Source organism: Anabrus simplex, chromosome 5 (assembly GCF_040414725.1).
Source record: "Anabrus simplex isolate iqAnaSimp1 chromosome 5, ASM4041472v1, whole genome shotgun sequence".
Taxonomy (NCBI): domain Eukaryota; kingdom Metazoa; phylum Arthropoda; class Insecta; order Orthoptera; family Tettigoniidae; genus Anabrus; species Anabrus simplex.
The window spans coordinates 331,310,481-331,322,521 of record NC_090269.1 but is presented as its reverse complement, the minus strand read 5'-3'; the positions used below and the strand labels follow the sequence as shown (position 1 = coordinate 331,322,521).

The 12,041-nt window shown below is 35.3% G+C and overlaps 1 protein-coding gene across 1 annotated transcript in view; it reads right to left on the bottom strand.

The window, feature by feature from the left end:
* Positions 1 to 309: 309 nt before the first annotated feature.
* Positions 310 to 12,041, bottom strand: part of LOC136874068 (ras-related protein Rab-21) — a 133,205-nt gene continuing 121,473 nt past the window's right edge. Inside the window, exon 5 of the mRNA XM_067147591.2 lies at positions 310 to 1,849. Within this exon, the coding sequence (XP_067003692.1) occupies positions 1,842 to 1,849 (8 nt within the window). The 3' untranslated portion in view covers positions 310 to 1,841. The remainder of the gene's footprint in view (positions 1,850 to 12,041) is intronic.

Here is a 12,041-nt window from a genome sequence, read left to right as displayed (position 1 = left end):
TAGAATACACTTATACAACTGACATTTTCAAATGCTGCTTTGCTCATCCAATATCTATCCATTATTTCACCAAAAATATCTGATAACGTATGATTGCACTACCATGAATTCACAAAAAAGTTGAATATCACAGGAAGAGGTCTGTGTGAGAAGTATGTGCTTAAAGAATTTAGGGGATACCAACCAGTGGAATAATACAAATCCTTGATATGTTTAACTGTAGTTGCATCTTGTAAAACTGATAGTAACTGAAGTATTATTAAACATACAGTATCATATGGTAGTTTATAGTCAAAAAAAGAATCCCAGTGAGTAGAAAAATGCTTTATTATACAAAATAAATGTACTGTAATTAGAGTTTTATACATTGCCAAAGGTTACACTAGGTCATTAAGAACTCTCTCTACATCATATAAATCATAATACATATCAAAATACATTTCTTTATTTATTTTAGAGGTTTAAAAATGAGGATTAACGTATTATAGTACATCCATGCACACAATATATAAATGCTTAAAAAATAAGTAGAAGCTCTTACTGATCCCATCCTTGAGAATGCAGCTAAAGTGGCAAAGTCCATGTGTGTTCATAATCTAGTGATATCTAGGTTCTATTGACCAAGTATTAAAAAGGTACACTATGATGATATACTGCTGCAAACAACAGTATTTAATTACCTCTTAATGATATACCATTAAGATGGATACAGATTCAAAAGGTTAATGTTCATATTGCTTTTATTTAGAAGTCCACTCATCCTGTCATATTATTAAAGCTTTTTCTTATACATGTCCTATAGTTCATCAAAACAAGACAATGCAGGATTGTTAAACAAAATATAAAACAAAACTCAAAGTATTCAAGCTCTTTAGGCTGAGACGAACAACCCGTAATTCCACAACTGAAAAAACTAGAACTTTCTAACACTTTCAGTCTTGTTTAATATTATATTCTCAACTGGTGAAAGTCAATTATTTGTTTCTCAAATGGGAATTTAATTTTTGAAAATACAGGTACAGTACTCAACAATTAATTGTATGGGCTAGAAACCCAATAACATGCTGTTTACACCATATAAGGTACTGTCTTTCATGCTAGCATCATACTAGAAGTAATATTTTATGGTCTTGCTAAATTATTCTCATTTAAAAGGTCAACTTATGATTTTAACATGTTGTTTGGATGGTGACCATTTTGAATTGCAACACTGACTATTGTCCTTCCTTACAATAAAACCAAACAAATAAATTTAGAATAATTTCAATTACAATGCGGTCATGAAAATTCAATATTCATTAACTTTAGCCTAATTTTTTTATCATGTAGAAAGTTATTGAAACAAGACATGTATATTGTAAAATATGCATATGGAGAGTCTTAAAGAAACAAGATATTTCATTTTAATACTAGATTTCAGTCTATATAGTACAACTGGCCACTTGGCAAGAAACTAATGCAACTGTAACTTTAAAACTTTGAAGTTACATAAAATGAGTTAACATAGAAATGTATGGCTTCCTTCTTAACAAACTACAGTAACTGTTCCAATCTGCATATTTATCCATTTATGTACAAGTACCTTAAGAAATTGACTGCAGATATGTACAGGAACAAGACTCAATTAACTACAAATGAACATGGTGTTGAGTTCTTGAACAAGGCCAAGAGTACTAAAATTATGTCAAATAATTCCTCTACCACTATCTCCAAAGTTTTTTAATCAGCTCAAAAGTAGACATTTCTTAGTGACATAATGATTCTTTGATAAAGCAAGCTCTAATTACAAAAGTGTAGTTCAAAAATCCTTTTCTGCTTTGAAGTACTTGGGAAGTAGGTTTTCAAGGCACTGAAATAACAAAGCAGGAAGAATAAACAGTCTTTCAATTACTAACAGAGTAGAAGCTCGCTAGTCTAAACTAATTGGGACTGGGGGCTGTTTGGATTGGCGAATTTCTGGATTATCAGAATTTTGTTCCGAAATCAGCATTGCACCGCATCTAAGAAGACTGGCATGTAATAACCAAACAGGAATAACTGACAATGTAAAGAGAGATAACAAGTGACTGATATTTGTGGAGCATTGTGTGTGTGTAACCAACCACTATGAAACACTACTAAATTTGTTACATTACTTAAATTTCTGCCTTAATACACTATTTATATTGATATCATACATAAATAATAAAAAACATTTTCATTCAGAAATGTATATTTCTCTTTTTGTTAAAATTTTGGTACTTTTAACATTTTTGGTTTGGATTAACCAAGTTCCTGGATTATCAGGACTCCACTGCATAAAGTTGTTGAGGCTGGAGGAATAATATAGTTGACTCTCAAATTATTCTAAATTTTTCATTTTCTAAACACACAGAATGCCAAAGAAATTAGATGATAAAGGAACTGTTATTTTTGGGCCAATTTAGCACACTGGGATAAAATGCTAAGGGAATCAGCATCTGTATCACATAAATGACTCCCTCACACACATCGAACTGGGGGTTGAAGTACGAGGAAGACTCATTCAGGCCATTAAATTTGCTGATGTTCAAGCTATAGGCTCCGTATGCTGATAGGAGAATTGCACTGCTGCGCTGCGAGTGGTAAGCATTGTAAGTTAATGCGATCACTGTGCACATATCTGCTGTTGTCTCACAGCGTGCTGCTATGGCCGACTAAATAATGGCAGTGGGATTTCAGGGTGTTTTAGGCAACAACAAACAGCCAAATATTGCAAAGTGGTCATGTATTAAATTAACAAGGAAAACAGTTTGCATGAAAAAGCAACAGAGCGAGTAACTGCAATTGTGATGAGAGAAAAACGTTGGTGCACTAGATACACTCCCATTTCACTATAGAGGCAACATAGTAATTTATGTATCATTTGTAGTGATAACAAGATTAATTTTCATGTACACATTCAACAATGCTGTCTTCAGAAAAATATCTCTGACTTATGCTAATATAATATCATGTTAGCATAGGTGAAAGCTGCTAAGGCGGCCTTGGTAAAAAAAAAAAAAGTTTCCATGAAAAGTAAGCATATATCTGCTGTTATTTATACAGTTTACTCAGAAGAGTATGGTTCCAGTGTATGGGACCCTCACTAGGATTACTTTATTCAAGATCTGGAAAAAATCCAATGAAAAGCAGCTCGATTTGTTCTGGGTGATTTCCGATAAAAGAGTAGTTACAAAAATGTTGCAAAGTTTGGGCTGGGAAGACTTGGGAGAAAGGAGATGAGCTGCTTGACTAAGTGGTACGTTGATTCCCATCGGGAATCTGAAATATTTGTCCCAAATGAGTAAATTTATAATTCCAATATAAATGGTCCGTTATTGGACATTATAAATTTTCCAGCTAACTCATTCCTGGTTGCCAGCATTTCACCCTTGTGTGCTAAGTTGGGCTTATCAATTGGTAAAATAGCACACCTACCAAGATGCATGGCTAGTGCATACCATGGAGGCCAATGCATAGGCTACTTGGAGCCACCAGCAGTGCCAATGCACTATGGAAGACTCTGTCTCATTACCAAAAATTAATGCCTGCCTGGCCATTAGGTGATATAGATATCCACGCCATCTCTCCATGACAGCTTGGAACATACCACTTAATTCCAATATAAATGGCCCGTTATGGGATAGGCTCCATTGGCACTGCCGGTGGCTCCAAGTAGCCTATGCAGTGGCCTCCACGGTATGCACAAGCCATGTGTCTTGGTAGGTGTGCTATTTTACCAACTGGTGAGCCCAACTTAGCACACACGGTGAAATGCTGGCAACCTTGAATGAGTTAGCTGGAAAATTTACAATATCCAATAACAGACCATTTATATTGGAATTAAGTGGTATGTTCTGAGCTGTCAGTAGAGAGATGGCGTGGAGTGATAGTAGTAGACGAATTTCTTCCCGGAACTAATGCTTTAGTTGAAAGAGTTTTCTCTCAAATGAACAAACCGCGGACATCTGAAAAATCTCACCTGAAACTTTCTACTCTTAAGGCTTTGTTAATGATCAAGTTTAACTTTTCGCAGAATTGTTTGCTTGTTGTTTTAAGGGGCCTAACATCGAAGGTCATCGGCCCGCAGAATTGTTGAGTTTTGTGGTCATCGGCCCGCAGAATTGTTTAGAGTTTTGTAAGTTTTTGAAATCATCACCACAGTTGTTACAGCTAATTATATCCTCTGAGAAGTACGAGTAACACTGGAATGTATCACAAGGGAAGGTATTGTACTATTATAATTTTATCTTAAAATGTGTCCGGCTCCATGGCTATATAGTTAGCGTGCCGGCCTTTGGTCAGAGGGGTCCAGGGTTTGATTCCCGGCAGGGTTGGAAATTTTAAACATAATTGGTTAATTCCCCTGGCATGGGGACTGTGTGTATGTGTCGTCTTCACCATCATTTCATCCTCATCATGGCACGCAGGTCGCCTATGGGCGTCAAATCAAAAGACCTGCACCTGGCGAGCCGAAGTCCTCTGACACATCCTGGCACTAAAAGCCATATGCCATTTCATTTCATCTTCAAATGTATAGTGGAGAAATATTGCAATACCAACTTTAACGTGTAAAAAATAGCTGTGTCAAAATTTGACCTCTCGTTTATGTGTAGGCTGTCGGAATCAGTGTGTCCTGCTTTGAGCCATGGAAAAAATGGCCAGTTTAGCGCTAACCGATTTGTATAGCGCCACAGCAAGAAGTGGAGACTTCGCAAATGCTATGAGGAAGGGTAACAGGGGTGTATTTTTTGCCAAGTTCGTGGACACTCAGGTATGATTCACCTGCTTGCTGCGTGCATTCATCAGTCTGGCAGTCTCTTTAATATTGTCTGTTAGTTTCTTAGAGTGTAGTCAAATACTAAATGATTTCTTAATTTTATAATCACGCCGTACTTCTATTTAATTGTAATACATGTGTAATATTGTTTCTTTAGTGGAAGTTTTATTGTATAATATTGAATCAAAACCTCAAAACACTATTATTGCCGCACTTAGGTTAGTAAACTGTCAACCTTTACCTCTGTCGAAATTCGCTCAAAGAGCATCAAAAACTTACCATCTTGTAGCTTTTTTGTTCAGTTTTGATGTGTACAACCCTCTTCCCTCCCCCTTTTTTAATTCCCAATCACCGCTACTGCTCTCCACAAAACAATATCTTAAGTCGCATGGTAAGATTTTCCAGGGCAAGGAAAAAAAAAAAAAAAAACAGACAGCATTGTAAAATAATTGAATAAATGGATGTCAACATCACACATATTTCAGCTTCTTATGGTGAGCTGTTGATGAAGATATCTCTAATTAGTTTTTATCATTTCCACCCACAGCATCACACTGCTATACACACAGAGCCTATAGTCATCTGAAGTCAAGCCATCCTGTCCAGAATTCTGATACTGTTAAATGATGAAATTAAGGCCAATGGAATGAAAATAATCTAAACTGGTAAAACAAAAGTAATGGTGTTTAACAAAAATCTGTGTCCATTACAAGTGCAGGTAGATGGTGACCTAGTACAGCAGGTAGCTCAATTCAAATAGCTTGGCCACATCAGATTATCACAATCAATCAATCAATCAATCAATCAATCAATCAATCAATCAATCAATCAATCAATCAATCAATCAATCAATCAATCAATCAATCAATCAATCAATCAATCAATCATTTGCATTTAAGGCTGTCACCCAGTTTGCAGATTCCCTGTCAGTTGTTTACCTACTCTTTCAAACCAGTTGGAAATTATCTAAATTATTCCAATGCCTAACTTCTCTTGCTATAAACAAATATTTGCCCCAATTTGTCCTCTTTACCTTTTGGATTAGTAACATAAAATGCAGACAAGTGAAATCTATTCTGAGGGACAACAGATGTTCCACCTCAACTGAAAAACTTTTTTTTTTTAGTATTCAATTTAAACTCATCCTCTTTCTTGGAGAGAGAGCCTGTTGCTTTTATTTTCTACGTGTAAGTTAAGTTAGCGCTATGATCCAGAAAATGAATGCTCACGTGGAAATTGAAGAGTTATATTTGTATTCATATATGGTGAGTTAGCATATGAAATTCTGGATTCTAATCATAATTTGTGATGCTCTCCACGAAACAATACCTTAAGTCGCATAGTAAGATTTTGCAGGGCGAGAAAAAAACAACAAGAAAGTGAAAATGATTTTCTATTTCATCACTGTCTGTTAGTCTGATCCTTGAACTACATGAAGGCAATATTAACAGTGCTTTCAGCGCACTGCAAAGTCTCTAAAAGACCCTTGATACGGGTTATGGACACTAACAAAACCATACCTTAAGTCACAATGGGAATTTTGCTTAATATTTGGTGTCTTTTATAAAGTTTCTGCTACTAACACATTAAATATTCTATGTAAGCAGCACTTTACAGTTAAACAGAACTTAGTTTATCTATGGTGCATATTTTACTAACTGCTTATTTTAACTGAAGCTCCAAGGCAGTGTGTTTTGGATACATGCAACACCTTTTCTACTGGCACAAACATTCCTGACAAAATTCATGAAATTTTTAATAATAATAGTGTGTGGCCTCCATGCAGGTCTTTTGAGCTGATGCCCTATAGGCAACCTACATTTCTGTTAGGATGGGGCCCTACCTAAGATAAATTCTAATGTCAAAGATGAAAAAAAAAAAAAAAAAAAAAAAAAAAATCCGGCCCCCCCAAGCCATAGGGATTAACCAATGAATGTTAAAATCCTCAACCCAACCAGGAATCAAACCCAGGACCCCTTAGACCAAAGGCCAGCACAGTAATCATTTAGCCATGGAGCCAGACATGAAATTTATAACAATTATTTTCATTACACCCTGACTCTGATAGTGACAAGTGATAGTGAACACAAACATAATCTTGTATGTTCTTACAGAAACTAGTGATGTCTATGTATATGAACTTTAATTTGGTACTAAGAAGCAATTTGCAAACCTTTTTTCTTAATCTTCTGTATTATTATTATCATCATCATCATCATCATCATCATCATCCATTTCCCTTACTACCATTATATTACAAAATATAGTTTCCATTACCGGTTATATACAAACATTGACCCGATTCAGACTTTAACAGTTTAATTCAAATTTCTCAGTTCCATTTTTTTTCTTTTAATATGCATTTTTATTTCATAAAAAACAACAAAATATTTATTAACATGATTTTAAAACCTCATACTGGTTGTTCTCCACTCAATGAAAGTCAAATTGCCTTAAGAAATAATAAGAATACCAAAGTATGAAATTGATTTTCTTGAAATTCAGTAAATTCCAAACTTACAGCAAATGCTCTATTCTCAAGTTAGAGAGTTCTGATTTTCAAGAAAGCTATCATCGTACTATTTACAGCCTTCATCTTCTTCCTAAAAATTTTCCTATTTATTGGTGGCATCACTTGATGCAGATATGGGCCTGTTTTATGACTAGATGCCCTTCCCAACACAAACCCTATGTGGAGGGATGTATTCTCCATTTTGTGTTCCTGTGGGGACTGGTAGTGAGGTGAACTGTATGGAAATGTGATTAATTACATACTTCCCGACTAAGTATGTACATGCCAGGAGAGAGGAAGGCTTTGTTAACAATACTTTATTGATATTCAAATCAAAGCAAAACACAAGGGACTATCATGATGACATAACTTCCCTGTGCATTCTCTCTCAAGTGGATGGGTGACATGACAGAGGAGTAGTGGAGGGGGTCATATGCTGTCTGGCCATCATACTGTGCACACCAAAGACTTAATGGCAGTTTCGTTGCCAATTCTGTATTTATTTTCATACTCTTGTTGTTTTGTTGGTTTTAGTTGTAGTTGTAGTTCTTTAGTTGTAACCCTATAATCCCTTCTTGCGTAGCTTGTACTATATTAGTAAAGGTTTTTATGTGTATACATTCGTGTCATATAGCATGTTATTCTAGTGATAGTGTCATTTGAGTTCAGTTATGGTTCAAATTATGGTAGCAAATCTGGACGGCCATTAAGGGGACAAACCAGAATTTTAGGCTATAACATAGTTGCTCACCTACAAGAACAGAAAACTATTCATAAACTGAATTATGTTGTGGCTTCAGCAAGTGAAGCAGCGAGGTTTTCACAGTCATTGCGCATAATAGCAGAAGGGAAGACATCTACGGCCAAGGATCGTCTGCAGTTTTCTATAACTGATGCCAAGGAAATGGTCAATAAGGAAAGGATTGAAACAGATGACTTGACGAAAGGTGTGATAAGTCAGAATGAAAGATGAAAAAAAACTATCTACACTGAAGGAACTGAACAGTGTGTTGAAATCAGAAATCGACTGTAGCAGGAAGTATCTTTGAAGGAGATGGCGTTTCGGTGGACTAGGTGTCGTAATTCTTGAAAATTGTTGATAGAAAAACCTGATATTGTGACCTGGAGAGGAAGGTAACTCAGACAAATTCATCAGAACAGAGAGAATGGTCGTAAAATAGTGTATTTGTTTGAGACATTTGTTCACTCTACACACTCTGTTCCATCAAGCAGGCGATCTGATACCGAGGTGAGAAAATTACAAAGTATAAAGAAAGGTCCTCATATTATGGTTGTGCATGCCAGGAGAAAGGAAGGTTTTGTTAACAGTGCCTTATTGATATTCAAATTAAAGCTGAAAACAGCAGACTTATGACAACATGAACTTCATTTATTTTTCAAGCTGGGTGGAAAGGCAACTGCTATTGAACTAAAGTCCAAACAGTGAGATAGTATTATGCAATGCTAGTTATCAAAGTGTATATAAGAATAGAAACCTATCACTCTTGTTGCACAAAAAAGACATAGTTGAATGATTTATGCACAACAACATTCAATTTGAGGCAAGTTTAACCAAAGTGGAATTGCCGATGTTAGTAAAATAAGTCCCAAGTGACAAGACCTAAAAATTAATAAATTGTTTGCAAATGTCAATCGTAGTGTTTTGCGTCTGGCATCTTATCACGCAGACCTCAATCTTATTGAGTTGGTGTGGGAGGACAATCACAGGTTGAGTGGGCGAATCTGTGTCAGACTCTCTATATATGAAGCAAAGACTTGGCGAGCAAGCATTTTTGGAATATTCAGGATCGAAATGGAACAAGCACGTATGTAAGATAGAAGTTGGATATATGTCCAAAGATGCCTTCCTTTATGACACCACTGACAGCTTCATTATTTCTGTGAGTGATGGCAACTTATCAGAATTTAAAGATGATAGCAGTAATAAGGATGACCAAGGTAAGATGGTAGATGAGAATGACAGGTATGTTATACAGCCTCTTATGACTTTGTCTTTAAATCTTCCTAAGTGAGTGTTTTGCGTGCATTGATTTATGTTGTTCATAATATGTCCTCTGTGTGTATGTATATTAGAAGAGTATATTTTTTTCTAAAATATGGTTTACAGTATAGCAATGATAAATAGCTCATTCTACTCCATGCTTTATAGTTTCAATCACATTTACTTCTGTTCTGTTAATTGCATTGCATTTCCAGCATTACTGAAAGATTAATCTCAATGAGTGTGTGTGCAGCTATTTACAGTATTTACTTACAGCAGTGTGACAACCACCCAGCCATACACATGCTTGTTATCCCACATTGTCAGGGAAGATCGGGAAGAGGCGAAGCGAGCTATGCAAACTGCACTGGATGAAGATTCTTTTGCTGGTTACAGTTTTATAGTGAAAATCTGGATGGAGACCACAGTTTGTTAACTGCAGATATCACAAACAGAAGAACTCATGAAGTCCATAAAAGAACACCAAAAATAAAAACTTGGAGACTTTCTGAACCAAGGGTGAAGGAAATGTTTTGACAGGAATGTTTGGAAGATGTTAATCTAAAGATGATCTGAGATCTGTATATGAGGAATGGGATAACCTGAGGAGAGCATCAATGAAGACAGCTGAGAAAGTATGCAGATGACAGAGCCAAATAGGAAAATCCAAAGAAACAGCATGGTTGAATGACATAAAAGCTGCTGAATTGTGAGGAAATCCAAGTGGAAATGAGGATAAATTAATTTTATAGAGAAAAAAATTTGCAGGTCAAGAGAACAGTTGATGCTGAGAAACGGAAATGCAAAGAAGAACTTGCAAACAGAATAGGGGAAGACAAACACAAGAAATTATTGTATAGCATTGTTAAAAACAAAAGAACTTTCAGCATAGTAGAGCTCCTAAATGGAGAGGTAACTAGAAATGAAAAATAAATATAACAGAATTTCAGCAAATTTCAATCACTTTCTGAACTGTAATACGACATTTACAATAAGATACAAAAGTTGAAAACTAGAGAAGCAGCCGGAATTGATAAGATTTCCGGGCTTATGCTAAAGACAATGGGTTGAGATGTAGTACCATATCTGAAGAAGTATTTATTTGATTATTGTTTGCATGATGGTACTATACCAACTGAATAAAGAGTTGCTATAGTAGCCCCTGTGCATAAAGGAAAGGGTGATAGACATAAAACTGAAAATTACAGGCCAGTCTGTTTGACATGCATTCCATGTCAGCTTTGGGAAAGCATTCTTTCTGATTATATTAGAAATGTTTGCAAAATTAATAACTGGTTCGACAGAAGGCAGTTTTGGTTTAGGAAAGGTTATTCCACTGAAGCTCAACTTGTAGGATTCAAGCAAGATATAGCAGATATCTTGGATTCAGGAGGTCAAATGGACTGATCACGATTGACTTATCTAAGGCATTTGATAGGGTAGATCATGGGAGACTACCAGCAAAAATGAATGCAAATAGACTGGACCTGGAAAAAGTTGCCTACAGGCCACTGAAATGAAATTCTTTAATTATTGTCTCTGAAAGACAAGAAGAGATAAAACAAGGAATGAGAATATCCAGCAACAACTTGGACTGGACAAGAGTCTGTTGGAAACCTTAGAATTAAGCTTATTTGTTTTAAGTTACTATTTCAATAAATTTAGCAGTGGACCCCAAAATTCTAAGAAAGGAATGGTGTTAGTAGAAGGCCCAGAAGGAGACCTCATGATGGTTGGGAAAAGCAAATTTTCAAAGACATTGCAAAATGTAATATATATTAGTAGCCAAAAGTAAAACATCAGCTGCAGATGGAGAGGATGAACTGGAGAAGGCTCATAAATACCTGCACCCGGCTTGCTGGACCGGATGATTGACGATGATGAAGAATATTAAAGCAAAAAGAACTGGATCCATGTTATATGATATTTCAGCAATTTTGTTCTAACTTATTTTTTCAATAAATTTAGCAATGAAATCATTTTATTTCCTAATTCAATTTTAAATCCAAAACAATTTACAGGTATTCCTACACATTTTCAGGTGGCCAAAGTAAAGACAGGCATGTATTTTAATAATAATAATAATAATAATAATAATAATAATAATAATAATAATAATAATAATAATAATAATAATAATAATTCATTAGTGGCTGAAGTTACCCCATTTCTTGGAAAAGTTCAGCCACAATTAAAAATTGAATATAGCAAACAAAATGTTACATGACAGTTATCTTTTTATGGGAATATGTGTAACAACAGATCACTGAGAATGGGCTCTAACTTAATTATGATGGTTAATTATTGCATACATTAAAATTCGTTTAAAAAAGTACAAAGTGGCCGAAGTTAGCCTGTTTTAAGGTATGCTTGTTTTACTGTTAATGGCTGAAGAACACCAAAGACTACTGGAAAGAAAGAAATCACTTTGAAAGCAGTCCTGGCTTTAATACAATAGATATAATTACCGAAGAAGGTTAATAGCAATCTTTCTAAGTACAAGTTTAAAAGATTTGCTATTGATTCATAACATGGATGTGGGACAGATTTGTCATTACTTGAAAATCCCCATTACTTGACCACAGCCACAGTTTCTGAACCAAGATATTTCCTACCCCTTTTTATGAAAAAAACTTTCCTTTTCCATCACAAATGAATACCTGAGTTTGTAGAAACTATGTAATAAGTGGTATTAACCAAGTCTGTAGAAATATAACTAGTGATATGGTGCCACAATTTGGATAGGT